This window comes from Solea solea, chromosome 7 (assembly GCF_958295425.1).
Source record: "Solea solea chromosome 7, fSolSol10.1, whole genome shotgun sequence".
Taxonomy (NCBI): domain Eukaryota; kingdom Metazoa; phylum Chordata; class Actinopteri; order Pleuronectiformes; family Soleidae; genus Solea; species Solea solea.
In genome coordinates, this window is record NC_081140.1 from 20,540,837 (window position 1) to 20,566,746 (window position 25,910).

Below are 25,910 nucleotides of genomic sequence, written 5' to 3' on the forward strand. Positions count from 1 at the left end.
TTATTCCTTCAGTGTATAGAGTAAACTAGAGTATAGATATAGATGAACTGAAAAGTACTGTAAGTCAGCAGGTCCATAATAATTAAAGGTATATGTCATATCTCGTGGTGAGACTGCAACAAAGAAGGAATCCTTCTCTCTGACTTAAATTTCCCCAGCACATCAGGGAACCACAGAGGCTTCTGTATACAAGAAACAAATGTCTTTCATCGTGGTTTTCATAGTAAGCTTCTACTTTAAAATACATGCTCTGGCTGGTTTGTCCATTTGGGCTGCCGTAGAAAGATGGCAGCTTCCTTAAAGCAAGGCCCTTGCTTGAAGTGCTTAAAAAAGGCTAATTCTTGAGCCACCAATAACAAATATTTTTGTTCTATTTTAAAGCAATTGTACAGTTATACAAAGGTAGTATCTTGAATTTATACCACTAACCCCTCTACATCAGTTTATAATCTGCTTCAATGTAACACTACCAGTTTTGATAACCAATTAATCCATGTGTGTGTGTGTGTTTTTGATAAAATAAAGTTTCAATTTTGTATACAGATTATTCAATCAATAATGGAAACAGGTTAATAGCAGATGTAATGGTCAGCATGAGATTGAGTCCTAAAGCAGACATCAAAACCCAGAACAGCTGTTTGTTAATAATATGACCAGACAGGATTTAACAACAAAGGCGCTGCTTTTACTTTGTTGGTCGCTGCGTTGGCAACGGTCAACAAATAAAAAGCAGAAAAAAAATACTACAAACAAAGTGATGGACAAGTTCCAGCTTTTACTGAGAAACTTTACCACAGGCTGTAAAAAGTTTTCATGGACGTCTCAGGTTCAAATTGACAGCAACCTTGTTTCTTCTCTTATGACACACTCAACATCAACAGTGGACTAAAACCAGAGCCAGCAGTGATGTCATGGGGTTCTGCACCTGTCCATCACTGGTCCAGTATTGGCACACTCCCTTTGGAGAACTGCAGACTCCAGGCTTCCAGAGTGAACTGGACCCTGTCTTCATGCGCCAGGACGGAAGCCTGGTCGTCCCCAACAGCAGTGACTTCCACAGCGGCCTGTACTACTGCCTCCTGCAGCACAGCGAGGGTGCCACACTGTGGCCATATGAGCTCCATATCATGTCTGCAAGTCAACAAAACCAAGACTATGATGAATATGAGCAGAGCAGCAGCAGCAGCAGCTGTCACCAGCTCAGGGTCAGGAGAGATGCTGAGTTTGAGGAGGAGGAGGAGGAGACAGTTGTTACTGAGCAGCAGTTTGCAGGAGCTGTGGCAGCATCAGTCCTGCTCACCTTTGTGGTGGGATTCAGCACTGGAGCACTGACCAGAACTCATGTTCTCAGGTGAGGAATGTAATGAAAGCAAAGACAGAAAAGTGACATTTAGAAGCAAATAGAAGGCATAGAAGGCAAATTACAATCTAATTAATCCCCAGCAGAAGATAAAATCTCAAGACTATGTTTGCCAGTCAAGACAGCGTTTTCCTGACTGGAAACTGTCTCTTCCAAAGTCCCACACACTGATGCTTATTTGTTAGGTCCTCATGAGGTCACACCCAAACTAAAACTTTAAATGGCTCACAACAAGTAGCCTTAAGTGGTGTCTCTGGGAAAAGTTGTATATGCTTTTGCAAACAAACCTGGCAGAAGGGCTCATCCTAAAGTTTTCTTATAACAAAATATAATGAAAAAATACCCTGTAGTCCCTCTAAATTAGAGAGACTACTCCTTTAATGTTTGGAAAAATGCTCATTTGCTGCAGGGATATATAATAAAAATATAAAGCATCTATAAAAGTACAGTATTAATTCTAGGCAAAGTTAATGTTTGTGTCATTTGTTGAATATTAGTAAACATTGTGTGAATAACAGTTAAAACTTCTTCACTCAGGTGTTTTAGGGCATTTACTGCTAAGGTGCGATCAACTCGGCGACAACAATGCCAATCGGGCACACCAGACCACGGCTCTGAGGTCTCCATGGCAACACTGCCACCCACGTACGTCAACAAGGCCTTTGCAATGGGACAGGAACAGAATGATGTAACCACGGAGACGGCGACTCCGTCAACATCCTCAAATCCCCCTGATAAACCTCGGAGAAGCTTCAGGCTTAAACGAGATGAGGAGCAGGAAACACCAGCCTATCTGGAGGGATGTGACTATGAGGAGGAGATGAGGAAGAAAGAGGAGGAGCTAAGAGGAAGACAAAGTCTGAGGGAAAATCAAAAAGGGTGTGAAGAGGAGGACAGAGATCTCAGGGGTTTCTATAAATTAGAAGATGATGGACAAAGTCAAACTGAAAGAGAAGAGCAGAGAGACAGTGAGGATGGAGAGAGCAGGGATGAGATGAAGGAGTGTGAACAGGAGGAGGGAGGAGGAAGACAACTGGAACAAAATCAAAAATGGTGTGAAGAGGAGGATGTGCAGAAAGAAAGAGAGACCCGGGGTTTCAATCTACTAAAGGATGATGGATGGAGTGAAACTGAAACAGAAGAGGAGAGGCACAGTGAGGATGGAGAGAGCAGGGTGTTTAGACAGGAGGAGGAAGAGGTGGCAAATGAGCAGGTGAGGAGAAGGGAGGATGGCGAAGAGAGCAGAGGAAAAGAGCAGGAAGAAGGAAACAAGGAGAAAGTGAGAGATTATGAGGAGGAAAATGTTGGTGAAAAGGGCAGACAACAATCATCGGACATGGATGATGAAGAGACGGGGACTAAACATGATGTCATGAAAGGAAAAGGATCATCTTCGTCTCCTGGTTCAGCCCGTCGCAGCCGCGTCATACGCTTGTACCAGTACGACGAAGAAGGCCAGAGATACTCCCACCTTCCAGACCCCTCCTCTGATGATCCAGCCCCGGCCCCGAGACTGAAGCAGCGCTCGCTCTCTCTGACACGCCTCAACACAATCATGGCTGCTGCCTCAGCTGGGCCACTGGACAGGGGGGAGACAGAGAGGGAGGATGGAGAGGGGAGGCTGCACTTCCACATGGAGATATAACAGAGACACTAGAAAATAAACATGTCGTGTCAGTTTTGTCTTCAGCCACAGAGCAGAGACATTTTCACAACCAAGTATCACCAAGTGTATACTCAAAGGTCTGAGACTCTTGTCCTATCCAGGACGCCCATTAGCTGTGTTTCTGTTTTTGCCCGACAACATCTTCAGTCCAAAGTAGTAATTAAGAAACAGCTCGTTACATTTCAATTTTTCTTTATTATTACTGTGAAACATCAATAAACAATACACAAAATGGTGGTGGTGGGGGGGTAATTATCAAGACAACAGATTCCAGAGCTCCGTCTTTCTCTCAGTCCTTTTTTTTCCAATTTCCTTTTTCCCTAGAAACACTTCCTCTCTGTGACTCTTAACTGCAAATTAAAACAATTTTTTAAAAATAAATTCCAGTTGGTGAGAGAAAAGCCTCCTGACAACAGTTGGCCGACGTGCTCAGATGCATAGAAACGACGTCTGATGGGATGGGTCTGTAGTCCGTGTGTGTGTGTGAGCGTCATTTTCCCTTTTTCTCTCCTTCCTTCTCATGTCTGGTGTTGCGACGTTCTCTGCTCAAACGCCGACCGCGTTTTTAGCCATTCCACAAACTCGTCCAGCAGCACTGGCCCTGTAGACGGACAACAAGGACAGATGGACAGTACTTCACAATCAGTTTTATCATATAAAAAAAAGAAACTATATGAAATTAAAAGAAATTTGTAAAAATCTAACTCGTCTTTGGTAGTTCATGATCAGCATTTATATTCTTCCATTTTGTCTTTCATCTTTCACAATCACTGACATTTACTCTGATTCATCAGCATCATTTGACATTATTATAATACATTATGGTATGAAATAACTTAAAAAGCACTTTTAAAATTGGCAACAATCCACTCTCTACAAAAAAAAAAAAACAGGCCTACCCTAGAAATGTAATTTAACAAAATATAGCTAAAGAACATTCGACAAAATATTGATAATCAAAAATCTAACTGTAATGAAAACAATTATCAACTTAAACACGATGACCAATAAATCAATATCCAAATACCACAACACCTAATGGCTCTTAAAGCACTCTTCACAACAAAGAGAGAGACGTCCACCATAACAGCACAGTTCACAGAAAACAGGCTGGGCTTATGATGTGTTAATAACCTAAACCACTTTCTCAGGTGAACATCAGTGTATATGGGTATGTAGTAATGTCATTTGTTTTCAAGGTGCCGATCTTCAGCTACTGTCTGCTTTCTTAGTCCATGCTTGTGTCACCGGTACACGCTTTCATAACCTTCTTGTCTCATCAGCACAAAGGTCAATTTGTGTCCAAACCTCGTGTAAACCACTGAAGTCCTTTTTACGATAGCTTGAATCCATCATTGACATGTATAAAGTGTAACATGTATAGTATGAATATAGGTTTAGTCACTGAGCTTTCGAGCTCCACCCGCTTGTCAGGAGGTGTAAACTCAGTGTGACTGAGCAGCTTGAATACTTTATTTATTTATTTACTTATTGTTTATTGATCCACATCAGCCACCTCATCCATGACCTGTGGTCAGAACAGCACTCATACTCACAAGCTCCATCTTCATCGTAGTTACTGAGGTCTGTTGTGATGGTTCTGCTGAACTCCAGAACGTTGTACCACTGGTCCTTATTCATCCCCTTGTACTTGGACTGCTGTGGGGGGAGAAAAAACATATAGGGGGAGGCAGTGAGGCAGAAACAGAAACAGAGGGGGAGGTGGGGAGAAGATAACTTTGCTTTGGTTTGTCCAAACAAGAACAAAACATTTTACCTCCAGGAATTGGTGAAAGACTGGGAAGAGAGGCCACGTTCTGCCCAGCAGTAAAGCCAGCATGGATTTTGCCGTATCCATGTCCAAACTCCTCTGGTCCTTATCCTGATCACAAGACAAAGTCACAAAGACAAATGTCTCAGGAACAAACCAAATCTTAGTCCATACAATTTCATTTTATTCCTTCAGTGTATAGAGTAAACTAGAGTATAGATATAGATGAACTGAAAAGTACTGTAAGTCAGCAGGTCCATAATAATTAAAGGTATATGTCATATCTCGTGGTGAGACTGCAACAAAGAAGGAATCCTTCTCTCGGACTTAAATTTCCCCAGCACATCAGGGAACCACAGAGGCTTCTGTATACAAGAAACAAATGTCTTTCATCGTGGTTTTCATAGTAAGCTTCTACTTTAAAATACATGCTCTGGCTGGTTTGTCCATTTGGGCTGCCGTAGAAAGATGGCAGCTTCCTTAAAGCAAGGCCCTTGCTTGAAGTGCTTAAAAAAGGCTAATTCTTGAGCCACCAATAACAAATATTTTTGTTCTATTTTAAAGCAATTGTACAGTTATACAAAAGGTAGTATCTTGAATTTATACCACTAACCCCTCTACATCAGTTTATAATCTGCTTCAATGTAACACTACCAGTTTTGATAACCAATTAATCCATGTGTGTGTGTGTGTTTTTGATAAAATAAAGTTTCAATTTTGTATACAGATTATTCAATCAATAATGGAAACAGGTTAATAGCAGATGTAATGGTCAGCATGAGATTGAGTCCTAAAGCAGACATCAAAACCCAGAACAGCTGTTTGTTAATAATATGACCAGACAGGATTTAACAACAAAGGCGCTGCTTTTACTTTGTTGGTCGCTGCGTTGGCAACGGTCAACAAATAAAAAGCAGAAAAAAAATACTACAAACAAAGTGATGGACAAGTTCCAGCTTTTACTGAGAAACTTTACCACAGGCTGTAAAAAGTTTTCATGGACGTCTCAGGTTCAAATTGACAGCAACCTTGTTTCTTCTCTTATGACACACTCAACATCAACAGTGGACTAAAACCAGAGCCAGCAGTGATGTCATGGGGTTCTGCACCTGTCCATCACTGCAGAGAGGGCAACAGACTAAGCCACTGCATGGTCAGCCAGTGTTTTCAAGTGGTCTTTATACAAACAAATGAAGGGGAAAAAAAGAAGAAAGCAAACTTACTCTGGAAAAGTCGAAGGCGTATCTGTAGACATTTTTGAAGACCACAGAGTCGTTGAGTTCACCGCGCAAGTAATCCAGTTTGCTCCGTAACCGCTCTGTGCTGTCACACCTGCAGGTGGGAGAAGAAACAGTTTAGCAGTTTGTACAACACATCTATGACCTGAATGTGGAAGATTAGAACACGACAAAGTATCTTTTCCAATTATTTTTTCATCCAAATTAAATGAGCTTACTGTAATACTGTCATTCCCCTGAGCCATTCTTCTTTGGTGAAGAAGCCCATACTTGCTGCTTCTAGATGCCACGCTAAGACTAACATGATAATCTGAAAGAAAGAGTTTCATCATGTTAGCATTATACTTTATTGCTCAAGTCAAATTTGTTAGTTATAGTTTACAACTTAAAACAATGATCTCAAAACATTACAATACTTCATTTCAAGATTTTGGAAATTACAAGTTTTAGATTGTCATTTTTTGGAGTATCCCTTGGAGAAGTTCAGTACGTGCAGCCACTCACGTTCTCTGGTTTTACACCAATGTCTTCACAGAATTTCTCCATGGCCTCTGGACCGACAATCTTGTCAATGCCGGCGTACTCGTGGAACCAGGCTAGGCACTTCTTACTGGAGAAAACTTTCTCACCACTGATCGGCCTCGCACCACGGATCTGAGGTCGAGTGAAACTGCAACAAAATATCCAACAGTTTTAAATGCACTTAGATGATGAAAGTCACTAAATAAGGGCACATTAAAACCAATCCAAACATCATTTTAAATGGCATGGCATTTTCAATATTTTAATTGGTTAAGTGCAAACATTTGGTGGCACACAGTACTGTGGAAAAACCATCATTAGATTTCTGGTTTTTGATTCATCATCTCCTGCTTTATTCTCCACACGAAGGATGTTTTGTTGTTTTAATAACACTATAATGACCATACGATGATATTTTCATTGTGTTCCATTCACTTTATGAAATACAGGAAACATGTAGGTAGTTGAAAAATTGAAAAACAAACTAAACAAAACTCTTTTACAGCAAAGGGCTGCAGCTACAGGGGAACTGGCTCTACCTACAGAGCTATCCAGTCCTCCCAAGAGGTAATGTATGTTTCCATGTCCAAAAATAGGTGAAACCAATAAACCCAAACCAGAAGACGTGTTTGCCTGGACTTGGACTCTTCTCCTTCCTTCCCCAACACACAAACACATTGCAGAGGAAAATGAGAAGGTGAGGGGTTCTGCGAATCTACTGCCAGATGAAACGCAATACTGCCAGTCCTTTTTCAAGACACTGCAAGTTCAACCCCAAGCTGTCCACTCCAGCAAAGAGCTTATGACTCATAAGCCAGTCATTAGGAGTTGGACTCATGTGCTGCAAAGAGCCATCCAGAAGCTAAACTGAGCTGTACACTACAAAACAACTGACAAACATGGAGGACAAATGGACAACTCTACAGCGAGTGAATGTGTATATATGTGTGTGTTCACCTTGTAATTTTACACTTCTGCTCATGATCATCTGCATCAGGGAGTTTTCTCTTCTTTTTCACAGGCATCACTGAACCTTTAACGGGCTTCACTAGCTGGGCTGCACAGGGAAAAACATTTATTTTACAAATCACACGTTAAACCAAAACATAATCATCTGCTTAATGACATGAAATGCAGATCATGCTGGAAGTACTGGAAAACACACGTTCAGTGCATTTTTTAAAGGCGCAAAATAACAAAAGCTTTAAAAAAGGATTTGCAAAAAAAGTAATCTCCCAGTATTTTATTTGATATAGTAATATTTTTAGAACAGGGCTCTTCCTCAGAGTTGCCATATTAAGAAAAATACTGGTAGCATCATAAATATGATAATAAATATACATGCAGGTCATACCTGTGTATTTATGCCTGCCTCCATTCAGCTCTAAGATATTCTAGAAAAAAGGCAAGGGCTTGATAAGGCATTAAGACATCAACATAGTGCACACATACAGTATATTTTCAGTTCAAAAATCAACACAACAACTTACGAGCTTGTCCAGTGTTTCTGTTACAGTAAAGTCTGTAGAGACATAAGAGAGTGAGTTATTTCTTAACATGTCAAGTCAAAGAAGGGTACCTAAAACATGAGCAAGACCTAACTTAGTGTGTGTCCATTTCTTTCTAAGTGTATATTAAAAAAAATCTGAAAATTGTTGAATGCCACTGCAAATGCAGGAGATCATTGAGTAAGTACAAATAAGGCTTGTAGATTTATTGAAGACTTACAAGCTCAATTGGCAACCGCTTCAAAAACATTTGGTGAATTGTGACGTGAACGAGTGACAAACTACACAGACATCCTGCAGGAGGAGCCAACAATCACATACACTGCCACAGGAGAGAGGGAGAGAGAGAGAGAGAGAGAGTTTCATACCAAACAGACTTGGTTATTGGAACCACTCTGCAGGGTCAAATCCATATCCAGAGATCCAACTGGACTATCTAACCTTACAATACATTTTCCCATTTCATTCTCCATGGTCCCCATATTGTAATCGTGACCCGCCCATGAGTAGTTTGGAAGATTACAACTACGCCACTGTTAAAACGGATCATGTAAATGAACAACCACATACAAATTCAGCCAAAAAAACACCATCACGTTCACGCATTAAAACTAAAATATAATACAATACATAATACATAAACAGTAAATAGGTGAAAGTCGTTTGGTTATTTATAAAGCTAGTTAGCGTCAACGATTGCATACCAATAATGTCACCGTTAACCAGGTTAGCATGACGAACATAGCATTAATGAGCATATCTTCCATCTATTGGTAGGGAGTTAGGCACGTTAATTTAAATTGAAAGATAAAACGTGGGCTGTTAGATTAGTTTAGCAGTCTTCACTGCGGGGACTCTTCTTTTGTTTGTTAGATCGGCGGGTCTACGGTCAGAGCTAGGCTGCTAACGTTAGCTAATATGTCAACAACTGCTCGGCATATCCACAGTCCTCACTCGGTCAATGATAAAAACTACTTTTCGTTTTAGTAATCGACTCTGGAACAAGTCGAACTAATTGTTAAAACACTTACTTTAGTGCGATTCTTATTTTTCACCGCCTGCGAAATCACTTCCACCTGCTTCTGCGCCGGGTTTACGGCTGTCTGTCGCCGGTACTTCCGGGGTAGTGGAAGGTACCATTAATTTATGGGAACGTTGTATTAAAGCATCGATCTCATGGAGAAGTAAATATTTGCGGATACGTTTTTTTACTAACCTACATATACAAACCACATTTTTACATATTAAATTTAATGTATTTGATAGCGAGTAATGAATCACGTGGGTAACGAAATATTATAATACCCGCCACCCACCCCCCAAAAAAGAAAAGTGACAATGAGGTAACTGGTATGTGTGTGTCTGTGTGTGTGGTTTTAAATTTGGTCACTGTTCAAGGAGTGCACCTAAATTTAATTGTATGCCGCATGTAGCGACAAAACAGACTCACCAGAAAAACATTATTTTGCCAAGAAACAATGCAGTTCACGGAAGCATCTGAACCTTTTCTCCCACTCCAACAAAACAACCTTTACACGGATAATCAGCTGAATGGGGCTGTGACTGGGTGTGTTAAGTTCCATTTTGTCACAAGTCTACAGACAAGTTTACCCCCATTACGTAATATTATAAAGTGGTTCTAATATTCTGCCTCCATCATGTGAATTGAGTGGAAATAGAAACACACTTCTCACTGTAATGCTTACCAGCTGATACTCACATCCCATTGTTGTTGAAATCATTGAACGAAAAGTGCGGCAATCTCTTTTAAAACCAGATCTGTAAATGTGCTGTTAAAAAATGTACTCATGAACCTTATGGACTCGTCTGAGGTTGAATAAGAGTCAGAGAAAGGGATGGAATGATACATCATTTTATTGTGTATTGCGATAACAGAGCACTCACACAAGTCAATCGTGGTGAAATTCCATTATGAGGACAATCTTGATCAAGGAAATTGCCAATATTCCATGTGGGTGATTTGACAACGCTGACAAATTCACCAACATACATCCTAGTTTATGTTGAAGAGCCACAAGAGGGAGCCTACATCTTAACAGTAATTCCAGGATCTCCTGCCTAATAGAGATGTCAATTGAGATTTCCTTGTGTTTCAGGGCCATTTTAATAATTTTAAAAAGATATTTTATAGTCTATAGTCATGAATAACACCTTTTATGGGCAGTATAATCATGACAAATGTTCATATTGTGTTGAATCTTATCAGAGGTTGTGAGATGAGGTTTGGCTAACAAGCCTGAGCCAAGTCTGTGCATAAGGAGATAAATAATAGTGTTTTATCTCATTTACAATGAATATTCCCAAAAGGAGAAAAAAGAGATCATGATAACAATACAACTCTTGTGGCTGTGTTTTTGCAAGTAAACATGTTAAATGTAAATGAGATTATTAGCCACAGTCACAGAAAATAAAAAGCTTTTTCAGCATTTTGACAAACAGCAGATAAGAATCAAATCATTAGCCAAAGTTTCTTTTATGTGAATATATAAGGAAAAAAATAGCAGCTCATTCACATCATTGTCTCTTAGATTGTGCATAATGACATTTTACCAGGACGACACTGTGCAAAGGATCACACACGCAATCTGTGTTTGTTTCGATTTTACTGCCACACTATAACAAAAGACAAAATAAATAGAACAAACACCTGATCATGATGTTAGGAACAACATCCCTCTTTGATTCATTCTGTTGATTTTAACTCAGGATTTTGCACACTGAATAAATAGCAGTTTGATAATTGTCTCACACACACACATCCACGCACAAGAACACCCACAAACCTGAAACACAAGGGTCAAAAAGAAAAATTTGCATTTAAAATTTTTTCGAAGTGTGACAGATTTTCCACTGAACAAAAAGAAAACATCATAGAGCAGCATGCTGTTGAAAGTGCACACACATACACATGTAAAAGACACACTATGCACTCAAACTCCAAACACACACGCGCGCACACATACACACACACACACACACGCACACTCAGAAAATTTGGCAAAATACTCGTCGGTAGTTTGAACTAGTCTCTCCATTATGTCCACTCCTCCTAAATGGCAGGTTTCACTTGCAGCTTGTTGCATCCATTGTTCAAACATTAAGATCAGTGTAAGATAACAGTAGCGATGCAAAATGGCTGCCGCTAATATGACAGCTGTAGCATCAAGGGAAAGCAAAGGATTGATATCAGCTTGCAAGATTTGTCCTCTTCCTCCTAACTGCTTCTCCTCTTCGTCTGCAGTCCATTGCTGATGAAAGTAAGGCAGGAAGTAGTTGATTCCGTGTCACTATTTATTTTCTTCTGAACTGCTGGCAGACAGCACACACAATTGTTCTTTTCCAAGGACCTGACACAAGAGGGCAGCAGAGAAGACCTCAGCCCAATGATTCAATGCTATGTCTTGAAATTAATAACACACTGGTGTCCCAAAAAATACAAAAAAATTAACCACACCGTCTTGTCCTTCAACACACGCACGCTCCTCAGCATCTCCCTCTCTTCTTCTTCTTCGAAGACTTCCTCACCAACTCTCGTCTTGCAGTCTTTTTTAAGTGCCAGTTGCAGGTCAGGAGTAAAAAACAGAACATGAATCACAGCCCTAATCGCTGCCTAGGCCATGTAGAGGAAGGTGTTGATGTCTGTCTCATCCCTCTTTATGTACTTGTGTTCAATGAGCCACTCGATCTGCTCCTTGATCATCTTCTTCTGAGGCAGGAACATGTTCTTCAGGATCTCCACCAGCTCCGTCTGAAGCTGGGCGTTGCTGATCCTCTTCCTCATCTTCATGATTTGGATGATAGCCTCCTGAGCAGGAAAAAAAAGTTACAGTTTCATTCACCATTGTATTATGACGTAATTGGCACGTCAGCTCTCAGACCCGCAGCTCCCCCTCTGGAAAGGCGGAGCAATTATCAAAACATTGAGTAATGCCGTCGTCACGACCCCTCGCCGTAATCCCTTACGCATTTGATCCGGAGTCTGACCCCGAGTCAGAAGACAGTGACAAGTGAACCACTTCCATCGCAAAGACTACAGCTTGGATAACGTTGTGGTTACCAAGATGATAAACACACATACATGCAAATGAAACACGAGTGAACGCGTGTAGCTTAGCCTGTAGCCGACTATCGCTAATGCTAAACGACAGAACAAGCACACAAAGACAGTTTTATGGTTTGTAAATATTGTAATATACGTTTTGTTGGCACTGCTCCTTCCTTTAGGTGAAATTTGGTGCTGTGTCCTGCTTTATATTGCCCAAAGTTTGTGTAACAATTCTCAGTGAAGTGGTTGCCGCATACATGGAGGTATTTGGGAAATGTAGCAGGGATATTCCCATCAAATATGAAAGATATCCACTGAGCTTTTCTTTGCTCATTGGCGGGGAGCTTGTGGAGAGTCTGGTATTGTTTATCACAACCCAGAACAGAGCAAACACTTGCTGAACCTTTTTTCGACAAGTTCTCAACCAATACGCAGCTACAACGAGAGTAGTTCTTCTACGGTTGAAAGAACGTCACCGGATGTGCCTGGACGCTAGTGCCCCGGACTAGGAGGCGCTGCTGTTTACAGGAGTGGTGAGATTCGCCAGTGACTTTATTAGTCAACGGAAGTGCCTTGCCACTTCTCAGGAAAACAATAAAACCCTGCGCTCTCAGCAATGGCTGAACTGATTGTTATGAACTTTTAGGGCTTCATAGACGAGGTAATGATAGCAGATACACGCCCAAACGCAATTGGGCACTTAGTTAATTGGCACTTCCGGGATATGGCCTCTTTAAAGCAACATTATTGTTGCCCTTTTATGTCCTCTACAACCCGTAGATGTTGACCCCAACGGTTAACATCTTTAAAAACAATGTCACTTTGGTTTTTTTCTCTAACCTGAGTCCTGAGTATTCTGAGCTGGACGATTCCTTCGTTTTCCTCCTCCTTCATCCGCTCAGTGGTTAGCTGCAGTCGACCAATCAGATTGATCTTTCCCCGCTTCTGGACTTTGGAGTTTTTGCTGAGAAAATAAGAGATGCAAAAACACAGAACATCACTTCCAGATTTATAGTTTAACAGCTGATCTGGAAGAGAGAACATGCATATTATGTGACTGGGCTCTCACTCTGACACTCTATAGTAATTTGATTAGGGAGTTCTCACATACAGCTTCTCTGGACACATTAAGGAAAATGTCAAAACAGGTCTGACCACAGTTACAACCTACACATTCTTCCATGTTAATGTTATTTTTGGCGAACTGTGCAATAAAAAAACCAAAGTGTATATATATTGTAGCAATATTTCTAGAATCACTGTAACATACATGAGGGAGAAGTCCTGGTTGACATAGAAGAGTGTGCTGTCTGTGAAGTCCTTGGGCGAGTTCACAGGAGGCTCATATGACAACACCTGTCTCTTCAGTTTGGGGAAGGCAACGAGCGACTGCAGGAGCAGAAAACAGTAGAATAAATAAAAGAAAAATAAATAAATGAATAATTGACAATACTTGAGCCATTGAGTCTACCAATGTGCAACCTACATTAATACAGATATTTACAGCCATGTTATCGGAATAAAAAAAATACTGAATGTCATAGCTGTGTTGTTTTTGAAGTTAATAAACAATACTTTTAATGATTATTGACACACAGAAAGCTGATTATTTCACACTCCTGCTGCTGTTACTTTTCCCAAAGATTACCTGTGTTTTCTTGTCTGTACATGGAAGAAGTCTCTGCTTACAAAAAACAGGCCCAGCAAGTTTTATAGTCCTGCAAAACTTTGATGTCAAACTTCTGCTTGCACCTTGGCATGTTTATTAGGCAACAACACACTTTTGTGCAGCAAAAGAAACACATAGTTGCTCTGAGAATCATATTAGAGCATGAGGAGATCTCTTCTTAAACTTAAAATGAGACTATATTGAGATTTAGTGCATCTTATTGCTCAGGACAAAATGTGAGAGACAGGAGAAATAAGCCTTAGTCTCAGTGGTGTCACATAGGTCTCATAGTTGTCTAGGAGAAGTAAATGAAACTTTTTTGATATCTCATAGTTGCTGAGTATACACTGTGCTGTGGTGTAACTGGTGTGAAGCATAAAAACATTTCCATAGTCTGACCCAGAGTGTGCGGCGTAGCTCCGCATCAGGCAGCTCTGTAGCCAGTTTGAGGTTCTCAAAGCTGATCCTCTCCCTGGGTCTCTGGTTCCAGGCGAACAACACAGCGAGCTGGAACGTCGTCACCTCCAGGTCGTACTGACCCACCTCGTTTTTAAAGGTGATCTGAGCAGAGAATGTTATTATCAGTAAACAACCAAAAGACGAGGAGACAATGAAATGTTATAAAGGGAGATAGTATGAAAAAGTATGACTCAGAGAAAACGGGAGAGAAAAAGTGGGTTTAAGGAGAACATTAAAGGGATAGTAAGTTATTTTTTTTTGTTTGTTTTTTAAAATGTGGCTGTATGAGACAATGCCACGTTGTAGGTAATTCAGAATTAAAGATCCTAAACACCCCAGTGACAAAATAACACATTTGTAATTACTGATGGAGGCAGCAGTGGATCAACAACTCCTTTATGCCTCATGCAAAATCACTGATATTTTTTCTATTGACTTTGGTGCAGGACTTGAGTGGGTTACAAAATGAATCGAACTTCAGTATCCAGTTGGAGAAGGCTGTCTAGCGGTGAGAAGAATTGGCACATTTTTTCTTGAGATATCATACACTTAAACTGAAACAGACTTTATAAGGCTTTGTTCAGTGACTAGCTGTCATGTCTGGCAACACACATTGGAGAGTGAGTGAGAGTGAGAGACCCAGAGATATTAATTTAAGTTTAAGGAGAAGAGAAGCAGAGTGTTGGCTCTTCTTCTACAATTTATGTATATAATTACAATGCCGTTGGACATCAGGTGATGCCAGTGAAGTTTGCGGCCACTGTGGTTCCTCTTGTAGAAGTCCTCCACCTCAGGGATCAGGTCCTCCAGTTCTGTGGGGAGCGAGACAAAAACCTTCTCACTGCTTCGTGACCACGCTCCCGCGTTCAGGATCTTGATGTTCACGCTGTCAGCTGCAGAGAAATCAAAAAGAAAATAAGTTGGATAAAGTGCAGCTTCCAAATACAATCTTTCATTAGGGGAATCAGTGTTTTTTTTAAAGGAAAATAACCCACATGTAATGTTAATGCAGCTTTGTAAATACATGCATGTGCGTGTTACCTGGCAGTGCCAGCTTGTTGTGTTTGTGCATCTCTTTGAAGACCTGATTCAGGTCGTCTGATACTTTGATGTCCTGGAACATCCGGGCCAGTTTATTCACGTAATCTGCCGGCATTCCTACTTCCTACAGCAACACAAACACACAAGACGACAACACAAAGATGACATTCATTCACTGCAAACTCATTCTAAAATCCAGATCATAATGATTCTACAACACAGTTGTATATGAGGTATGAGGTAGTATAAAATATATGAGGCAGCAGTATGTGAGGCATGTAGCAATGATGCATTTGTTTGGTTGTTAAGCAGAATTTGTTGTAAAAATATACCTTAAGTTACCACTTTTAGTATTGATGAAGTGTCCCAAGTGTCTTTAAGAAAAATGCAACTCACTCTCAGCCATTCCACCATGTTCTCCTCAATCTCGCTGTCAGCTGAAATGTCCAGAATCAGGCGTCTGGTCAGGTGAGCTTTGTGGTAACGCATGAATACGTCTTTGTTCTGGACATACTTCAACACTAAGAGCTAAAAACATGAAAAAGGAGTTGAGCGTGAGAACAGGAGGACCTAAAACCAAGTGTGATAATGAGAGATCAGAGACTTACCACTTCTTTGAGTTTGAGCTCAATTTCCTCTGAGGTGAGTTTCTTGCTGAGAGGAGTTTTCCTTAGCAGCATGTCGCAGTAGTTTGCCAGCAGCTCTGGACACTTTGACTCTGGCTGAGTCTTCATACCCACACTGAGTGGATGGACACACACATTCACAGTTTAATTTTGCTTTCTTATTTGGGACAAAAGCACCAGGACAGTCCACACAGAAACACGAGCAAACGAGAACAGGTTGGACTCACCCTTTCTGTTTCATAGGCAGCTCCAGTTTGAAGATTGTGGCATCATTCACAACAGTTTTGTAAGCCTGCGTTGACAAAATGTAAAAATTACAAAATCCCTTTACCACAGATAAGCCAGAACTCTCATCTGAATTATTCTCTTTGATTTAGCTTTTCCTTTAGGTCAAATAAACTTTAAGAGTCAGAAAGCACAGACCTTATCTCTCGCTGTGAGGAAGCGAGGGTCATCCTGGAAGGCTTCCTTTACCAGCTTACTGAAGCGGTTGAACAACGTCAGCAACTGGTCCACGTACTTCTCAGAGTCCTGGACAAATAAATGTGTATTTCCATCTTTAATCACATCCAACAATACAAAATGTACTGCCAACATTTTTGCGATTAGAGGAAAACACACCCCTGTAAAAATCAGTGCTTTCACACTAAAATTACAGCAGAAACACATTAAAGATGTATGAAATGAATGTGTAGGAAGTGTGTCCTGGTGCACATACAGTAGTGATAGTCTCGGCAGCAGCCACCATATCTGCTAGTCCAGCATTGAGGATATGTTCTTCCAGGTCTTTCAGCATTGGCTCAATCCCACTGGGAACTTTGTCCATCAGTGAAAACATGAGGTGCAGCTCTATCCAAGGGAGATGAAATTTAACATTATACAAAAGGTCAGGGAGCAAATGGATTTAATCCAGAATATGATGCACACATGGGAGATTAAAACTTCTTTCAGACATGCACCGAAATCTGAACATTTTCTGGAGATTTTCTTGGTGCCATATATATCTATAAATAGTCATTCATGACCTGGAACATCATGGAATATTTCTATGTATTGTGGATTCGCGAGAGGCTTGGATATAATGTGGATAAAAATGTAACCTGGATGTACGGCAAGTGAAAATAAACTTGCCAGCGCTTTACATGACTCTTCCTCGCCTTGGTGATTAAGGAATTGAAACAGTACATATGAGTCAAGCCCATTGGAACCAGCCTACAGCTGACTTGTGGTGGCTTGGGAATTAAGTTTAGGTTTGCCACTACACTATAAGTGACAGTACAAATGTCACTCAACTCCCAAAATGGAAAAAGTTATTTACATAAACACTTATATAAAGGAGGTGTGTGTTTCAAAACAGCACAGAACTCTTCATAAGTGGTTCTGGACAATTGGAAAATGTTGCTCTGTAAAATCCACATGAACCACCTGCCAGAGCTAGATATTAGGTATCTTTAACACTTAATGAACAAATATTTTCCAAGAGACGTTTTTGTTTTATGTATGCTATATAAAACATACAACATCATAACTCAAAGTTGGTAAAATTCTGCAAATTTGTTTGGAGATCCAAAGAAATCCCGACCCAGTCTTTGGGAATCACTGTATTAAGGGTATTTTATAATGATTAGCTTGTGATTTCTACATTTATAGACATTTCTGCTGGATCCCCTCAGTAATGGTTGAATGGGCAAAATAAACATATACAGTGTATAGTACTTATATGACTCACTGTCTGTCTCGTTGCGTTTGATCATCCCCGGACATTCAGCTAAGATGGTCTCTTTGAACGAGGTCACCAAAGCATTCACACAACATTCCATAAGCTGTGAGGACAAAAAGACTCACTGTTAGAGCGTCTTTGATATTAATAGAGACACCACATTTCTAGGAAATAGGCTTGAAAGAGATTTTACAACTGACATTTAAAAAGTTGAGCTTAATGAAAGAAAACCCAGTCTGATCTTACAACCTGTGAGTTCATGTGACTCTTCACAAACTGTAAATTGTAAACTAACCCAAAAACACTTAAAGGGGACATATTACGCAAAATCAACTTTTTAACCATTTTAATACTTATATTTGGGACTCTGGAGGCCCTACCAGTCACCAAAGTGTGGAAAAAGAATACTCCGTCATGTTTTCGTGGTTCCCCTTAGTGTAAGTATAGGCGATAAAACACTCGATGTTGAATTCCCTGCGCTTATGACGTCATAATGCGCATTTCACCGCGAATGTTACCGCCCCACCAGTAAGTTTACTTCGAGAGCTCCACCTTAGCTCCACCTTGTCCCTGCGAGAGTGCAGGCGAGGGAGGAAGAGCGGTATTATGTCAACGCGGAGGGACAAGTGTGCTGTTGGTGGCTGCACAGTGGAGCACAGTGTTTTACACAAACTTCCACAGAGGATTTTATATATGAAGCTAATGTGCCGGATAAAGTCAGCAAACGTGTGTTCGTGTGTTCGCACTAGACTGCGGCCAGCGGTCGCCGTATTTAGTCAGGGGACGTATTTCACCGACGTACAAACACACACACGTTGTTAAGAAAAGGTCACATAGATCTCATAACTGACCATTCTGACACGTCCTAATTAAAAATATTTGTTCAGTACGTCCTCCATGACCGGAGCACAGACTCAGTCTGATACAATCACATATACAGCGGCCGCTCGCCACTGGCGATCAGCGGTGCTGCACTCTCTGTGCAGAGGTGCTGCACTCTCTGTGAAAATCAGCTGATCGCCACCGCTGATCGCCAGCGGCGAGCCGCCTAAACGGCCGCTGTATGCGACTGATCGCCAGCTCCGGTGCAGACCGGTGACTATGCTCCGGAGACCTCGCCACCGCGGCACCGCTGATCGCCACCGCGGCACCGCTGATCGCCAGCGGCGAGCCGCCTAAACGGCCGCTGTATGCGGCCGTTTAGGCAGCTCGCCAGCGGTGCCGCGGTGGCGATCAGCGGTGCCGCGGTGACGAGGTCTCCGGAGCATAGTCACCGGTCTGATACAGTAACATACAGCGCCAGCTTATGCAGCTCGCCGCGCGCCGCTGGCGATCAATGGTGCTGTTCCTAAGTGTTTTTAACTGATTAACAGTTCGGCACTGTTCGGCTCGATCCTTATGTAGGACGTCTCTTCCTGTGACGGCACTCTGGCTGTTTTCTGCGCACGCTGCCATGTTGATATTGTCGGAGAACTAGTGGAGGGAGGGGGAGAATAGAGCTGTAAAGCGCTGTAACGAGGACAAATCAGAAACCCCCTGGAAGAAGTGGGTGTGTGTTTGCCTGTGTCTCATTTGCATGTAAAGGGACCATGCACGAAAACCGAGCGTTCTGAAAGGGGCGGGCTTAGCAGGGTTATTGAACTGCTATGATGCTTCATCCTTATGGTATTTTGACCAAGGCATGTCACTGACATGTTCATTAGGACACCAGGGAACTATTTTAATGGGGGAAATAGGGTATAATATGTCCACTTTAAATGAAAATTTCCACATGAATGAAACAAGCAAATGGACATAATCCTTAAATTAATACATTGTAGATATGTAAAAAGTAATGCATCATCTGCATAGAAGGTTAAGTTAGAAATGACTATGATGTGTTTGATGTAATTAACCATATTTCATTTTTGACAACTTCCTGCTAACAATGAATCTGAAGTATAAGTAATTCAGATCTCCTAAAAGACACTTACTGCTTGAACAGAGTTACATTCACGACGTGTCTCTAGATATCTAAGTGCTCTCTTCTCTTCTTCTCTCAGCTTCGTCTCTGCCTGAAGGGAAAGATGCATCAGAAACACAAGAGTGACACAACAATGAAAACTCATACACACTCAGCCAAGGTTGCAACTATGACTCTTGTTGTCTGTAAACTTAAGCTCAGAAAGTCATATTCTATTTAATCTGAAGAGAAAAAAAGACTGAAGGCCTTTGCACCAAAGTCGCATTTTTCATCCTATTTAGCACGTTAATCTCTTCTAACCCGTATCCAGTCAATCACAGATTTCACATGAGAAAGTCAAATCAATGCATGTTTTTGACAACATGACATTAACTCATACTGTAAAATCATCGCTAGATGCTAACACCACCTGTTAATTTCCATGATGCGCTTTTTTCCCCCTGGTATTTATATAATTTGGTCACTATTGTGCTAGTGAGGGTGCATCTAAATTCACCTCCGAATTGTTTGTGTTTTTGTGACAGTTATTTGTGAAACCACTGATGCACATAGGCCTTTTACACACTTACAACTAGGATGGAAGAATAACACATTTTAACTCCTGATCGTGGGTGAGGAATTTCATTAGCCTAAGCAAACTAAACAACTCTCCTCCCTTCACAGCAATTATTAGTGGTATATTTTTAACACATAATACCAGCACTTCTAGTTCATTTATCAAGATTACTGTGTCTTACATATTTCATGTAGTTCTGTACGCCATTTTGTTGCAGGTAGGATGGTGCCTGTGTTCTGTAGAATCTCTCTGTGGAGTCCAGGTAGGCTTTCTCAAAGTTATCCCTGTAGATTTGCATCTTGTCCTCCGGGTTAGAGCATAGGTTTACTGGTGTGAGACAAGCACAGACAGTGGGACAGATGAGTCAACAATAAAGAGGCAACAGACAACATTTGTGCCCATAGCAGTTGGTGTTTGGTCCCAAGTTGTAATTTTTCTGCACTTACCCTGTCACTGAGGCAAAGAGAAAAGCTTTGTAAAAGCAAGGCTTATAGGACATCAATACAAACACAGATACTGTTATCAGAACATTTAAAGCCTTAAAGTGTCCTTTTCAGCTTATTCCTCCTACACTTACTGCAGGAATGCGGAGTTAAAAGTCTGAGCGTGTACTGAATTCTTAATGTCCACAATAGCAATGACATGCGAGTCCTGTATTTCTGAGACCGGTCATGTGTTTGTTCATCTTACCATATGACTCTCGTACTCCTATCACCAGCTGGGAGTCGAAGGCTTCGCCCAGTCTCTCAGCATGTACCAGCTTCATGGCACTATCCTGTAGGCGACTCTTAATGTTGGAAAAGATCGACTCGTTCCACGTGTCCAGCATCAGCTAAAAAAAAAAAAGTAGAAGCAATTACGAATGTGCATCGAGTGCAAAAACTGTTAAGTAGTAAGTTACCTGGCTTCCAATAATTGTGAGGTCAAGTATTTCTTCAACCACTTTTAACTTCCTCCATTATAACTCTTTATCTCAAAAATGAAGAAAATGTCACATGATTCATACATATGCTGCCACCTACAAGACCATCAACTGCTGCCGCCTTCTTCTTCTTAGGTCATGTCCTCTCCTCTCCTGCTTTCATTCTTGTTGCTCAGGTTATATACATCAATACTAGAATATATTTGAAAATGACGTTTTCAAGCAAAAAGACAAGCATATCGAGTGCATCTACACAAGCCTATTAAAAGAAACCTGGATCTATACTAACACACCTGAAAACATGCATCATGTGACAATTTAGGTACAGTGGGCATGCATTTGCTGCTGCTAGTCAAGTGTCAGAAAGTTCTGCTAATGAGAAAAAAAGTGCTGGGATTTATTTTATTAGTATTTCATTCACAACTGACCAAGTTGTAGTCAGTAAAACCAATCAGGAAGCAAATGCAAGTAACAATGTCTCGTTTTTAAAAGGTCTCAGTTTCTGCCTGTGCAAACAGAGACACAGACCAAAACTGAGATTGAAGACTTTTTCCAAGTCCTGCAATTTTCAGGGCTCATAAGCATAATAGACGTAATGTGAATCCGTTTCTACATGAAAACAGAGTTGTGTGGTTGCAGAGGTCACTTGTCATGTTGTACGATTTTGATGCCTCCTCCACTCACCTTGCGGACAATGCTGTCCTCCATGTTTGCCTTCTTGTTGCTACCCTGTTTGCCCATGAGTGTGATCTCCAGCTGACAGAAGGGTTTGGGCAGGATGTCACACTGGGTGAAGAACTTCCTCCACTCTACAATGTAAGCCTTCAGCAGCGCTGTGTCATCCTGGTGGCTCAGCACCCGCTGCCATGGCAACAGGTGCATGCAAAAAATAGAGTTGATGCAGGTCAACCAATAAGTACTTGTTACCCTGGTCTTTTGTCCCTAACTTGTCTACCACTTTCCAGAGGAGATATGATAATGAAAATTGACCATGCTATGAACCAATTTTAAGTTTGTCCAGCAACAGTAACTGTACATGAACATTAAAATCAGTCATGGTTTCCATTTTTCATGTCCAAAACGACACATTTTAAAAAAATGTCTTTAAACCTACGCAAATCTAATAAACAAAAACACACAAATAACGACAAAAAACTGAGACATGCATTACTTACAGCTTGTGCTTGTTTGATGAAGTCTAGAATGTCCTCTTTGAGGGCTTGGTGGATCTTGGCTGGTCCTTTGTCATCCCATAAGCACACAGCATGGACGTCACTGACAGACAAATTCACACATATAGTAATCAGTGAACGAGACAAAGCTCATTTTCAAATGAAGGACGCGGCATGCCACTAATGCTACATTGTTCCTGTTTATGCAGACTAAAAAGAGGTAGAATAGTTACATCAAACACAATAAAAAGTGCATCTTTCAAGTTTAAAATCAGTTGCTGAAGTCATTTTCTATTTGCTAAATAAAGCAACCACATAAAGTTAAAATATGAAAACTGGACACATTTCCATTCATGTTTATGAACAGGGCATATTGTACAGGCACATCTTCAAATGTATTGTTCTGGGATTACATAATGTTCAGCTCCTGTTAAAAAAGGCTACCTCTACTGAATGAGAGTGCAACTGAAATGCACCAAAATAGTATGCTCTGTGTGAGAAATCAGCAGAAGTGACCATTGCTATATATAAAGCAAAGAGAGGGGAATCTTACGAGAACAAGTCGAACCACTGTTGCTTGGTGACGGCCTCCTGTCTGAGCAGCTTGAGAACAATGGGTCGCATCAGATCCCATTTGTCCTCAAACTGCAGGGACCCCTTGTTCTGGAGGAGAGGAAAGAGGTATGGGTGGAACACAGCAGTGAGAGGAGATGATGAGAGAGGAAGCAAGAAAGGTCAGAAACACGAAGATATTTTTAAAAACAAGACAGGCCAAGGGCTAGGGTCTTGGAGGCTAATTTTGCATTTTACATGTTCATCTTAAACAAGGCTTTTAATTAATAAATGCTCACAGCTTTGTTTAAATTAACCTCATCAAAACATATTTACCTGTTATATATCCAGATAGCAAAGGCCTGATTTTTCAGTCTTTTAAATGCCAACACTCCTTGAATATCTCCCCGTAGATAATCCATTTATAAAATCATCACAGTATCCTTACTCGGGGAAACGGACGGTGTCTGAGTGCTTTCTATAGCTGTTTATGTTGTTGAGATCACTCACAAAGTGAACATTCATTATTCACCATTAAATATACAGTGTTTAACATACATGGGATTAAATCAGAGGTCTCAAACTCACAGCCCCCCTCAATCAATTTCATGCAGCCCTTTCACTTCATATCAAGTTATTTCTGTATGTTTTTTTTATTTACAGACTAATTGTGCATCATAAATACATTTTTATTGGGAATGACCTCTTGTGCCATATCAAAGGAACATTTAAATTATTTGAAATAAATGGTTATTACATTTTAAAATACTCCTATTGTACAGCTTTACGCCCCCCCGAACATCTGACTTTTTCCCCACCTAACCGGTGACCTGATCAGACTAGACTCTGGCGTGGCCCCGAGGTCATTTTAGTTTGAAAACCCTGGATTAAGTCGTTAACAGACAATTATCATATTGTTGATCACAACCGTGGTATTAGCACATGTCTGGTAGCCCTAATGTTCAAACGTGACATTAGCATGTGCCATGTGAAGCAGTGTAGTGTCTGTTAACGCAGATTAGCATTACTTAGCCTAAAAAAGAGGAGGTTACCGCTGTGATACAGACGGAGAAGGAATGGATTTTCCTCTCGAACCGGTGTGGCGTTTGGGGATTTAAGCAAGTCTTGTTCGCCAGCAGTCCCCGTGGTCGCTGTGGCGGACCGGCCTGGGTACGGTTAAGAATCAGTGAAAAGGTCCGGGGCATTTTAAGAGCACCAGCTCCAGTCCGGAGGACAATATCGTTAGTGAAACGGACACCGGAGTTCACCAACGACAACGGTGACTTCAGTCGCACAAATGTGTGCTTTTATTTCACATATTCACGCGATTGGAACCGATATTTGCACGCCACGGTAAAGAGAAAATATATATTCACCCAGAAAGAGAAATTGTGTAAAGGCTAGCACTACAAATCAAGACATAACTGTAAGAAACACCAAATATTTAAGTGCTTCTTACCTTTAACAAATTAGACGCCGCCATGTTTCTTCAACTTATCGCCTCGCAGAGTCTCGCGAGACAGGTGCTACAGCTGTGCCGAGATTAGGTCATAGTAAATTTTCCTTAAAAAAAAATAGTAATAATCATTAAAATTATTATAATACTAATCATAAAAGTGTTTCATCTTTTGGCTGAGGCAAATATATTTTCTTTATTTATCTTTATATTTACAGTTTAATCATTTTGGAAATATACGTTTCCTGATATTAATTATGATTTGCTTTCTTTGAGGACTGCATTAATTAACATCTTCTTCGTGGATTAATCTCCTGAATTGATCTTTTATTATATTTTTATATTCGTTTGTGCGGAAGCCTGTTTCTGCCACTTAATTAATAAAAAAGTCAGAATTTTTAGAAGCTAAGTTATTATTATTAGATAAAAGTCATGCTGGATACTCATTGTGAGTGAATAGTATTTAAAAGTATCTCATTATGAAATAGCACCTCATAATTAAGGGATATTATCTCAAAATAATGGCTCAGCGGATCATGACTTGGGTATGCATTCTTTTCCATGTGGCAAAAATGGGCTTCCATACATTTCTACTTGTACTAAAACGGTACCTTATAATCTTTTAACAAGGGATTTTTTGTTGGAGCCGAGTTTTACTATTTTTACTTCATTCCATTGAAATATCTGACAGCCATTGCTTTTATAATCCTGCCATACGCTGTCCTCTAGTGGTCATTGAGTGCCCTGACGTCCTTTTAAAGCAGACATGGGCATTTTACGGCCTGCGGGCCACATACGTCCCTGTGGGCATCCCTGTCCGGCCCACTGCGGTCAAGTGAGCCGTCATTCGTCTTCGCGTGGTCAAGTGAGCCGTCATTCGTTTTTAAGTGCGCCCTTGTAGTCGAACTTACGGTCGACTGAGAATGTCAGCGCAAGTTTCATACCAAGCAAATCGTTTTTCAAAATAAGACGTTACTAATAAAAGTGCAATCAATCGTGCTGATTTTAAGACATTGGGTAACATTGTCCAGAAGCTTTTGAACGAAATATTTTCCCTAATTTATTTCGATTTTTACTGTACAATAAAATAACTTTGGCCCATAAGTTCTGACAATGGTTGGTACAGTTGACTTCAGGAGCATGCTGGCTACTCCCTCACTTATTATCAAACATTTTTACTGTATAATTTTTGGGAAATTAATCCTCAAAGTTGTCTTTTTTTTTAACTCAGAAAAAGGCCAAAAACTACATTTTTACTGTACAATAAAATCACTTTGGCCCATAAGTTTTGACAATGGTTGGTACAGTTGACCTCAGGGTCATGCTGACTACTCCCTCACTTATTATCAAACATTTTTACTGTATAATGTTTGAGAAATTAATCCTCAAATTCTCTTTTTATTCTCAGAATAAGGCAGAAAACTCAATTTTTACTGTACAATAAAATCACTTTGGCCCATAAGTTCTGACAGTGGTTGGTACGGTTGACCTCAGGGTCATGCTGACTACTCCCTCACTTATTATCAAACATTTTTACTGTATAATTTTTGGGAAATTAATCCTCAAAGTTGTCTTTTTTTTAACTCAGAAAAAGGCCAAAAACTCAATTTTTACTGTACAATAAAATCACTTTGGCCCATAAG

At 40.6% G+C, this 25,910-nt stretch overlaps 2 protein-coding genes across 5 annotated transcripts; both read right to left on the reverse strand.

Annotated features, from left to right (window-relative positions):
* Positions 1-3,201: 3,201 nt before the first annotated feature.
* Positions 3,202-9,211, reverse strand: LOC131463243 (DCN1-like protein 5). 3 transcript variants are annotated; one of them, XM_058635040.1, is made up of 10 exons: positions 9,097-9,211; positions 8,048-8,079; positions 7,912-7,951; positions 7,515-7,614; positions 6,540-6,705; positions 6,254-6,345; positions 6,021-6,129; positions 4,804-4,908; positions 4,583-4,685; positions 3,202-3,627 (listed from the first exon to the last, which is right to left on the reverse strand). In XM_058635040.1, the coding sequence occupies exons 4-10, from the start codon at positions 7,580-7,582 to the stop codon at positions 3,545-3,547; spliced, it is 726 nt and encodes a 241-aa protein (XP_058491023.1). In that variant the 5' UTR covers positions 7,583-7,614; positions 7,912-7,951; positions 8,048-8,079; positions 9,097-9,211; the 3' UTR covers positions 3,202-3,544. The 3 variants fall into 3 exon arrangements, with proteins under 3 accessions (XP_058491023.1, XP_058491024.1, XP_058491025.1); XM_058635041.1 differs by having other exon boundaries at positions 7,912-7,969; positions 9,097-9,200; XM_058635042.1 differs by lacking the exon at positions 7,912-7,951 and having other exon boundaries at positions 9,097-9,201.
* A 1,854-nt stretch (positions 9,212-11,065) lies between these two features.
* Positions 11,066-24,368, reverse strand: LOC131462209 (cullin-5-like). Of its 2 annotated transcripts, none has more exons than XM_058633234.1 (19): positions 24,271-24,368; positions 22,813-22,922; positions 22,263-22,362; positions 21,772-21,948; positions 20,856-20,997; positions 20,347-20,492; positions 19,620-19,700; positions 17,656-17,749; positions 16,645-16,775; positions 16,350-16,457; positions 16,154-16,218; positions 15,909-16,041; positions 15,697-15,828; positions 15,301-15,424; positions 14,977-15,152; positions 14,200-14,361; positions 13,402-13,520; positions 12,972-13,095; positions 11,066-11,891 (listed from the first exon to the last, which is right to left on the reverse strand). In XM_058633234.1, the coding sequence occupies exons 1-19, from the start codon at positions 24,292-24,294 to the stop codon at positions 11,697-11,699; spliced, it is 2,343 nt and encodes a 780-aa protein (XP_058489217.1). In that variant the 5' UTR covers positions 24,295-24,368; the 3' UTR covers positions 11,066-11,696. The 2 variants fall into 2 exon arrangements, with proteins under 2 accessions (XP_058489217.1, XP_058489216.1); XM_058633233.1 differs by lacking the exon at positions 24,271-24,368 and adding an exon at positions 23,864-24,200.
* Between the last annotated feature and the right edge of the window lie 1,542 nt (positions 24,369-25,910).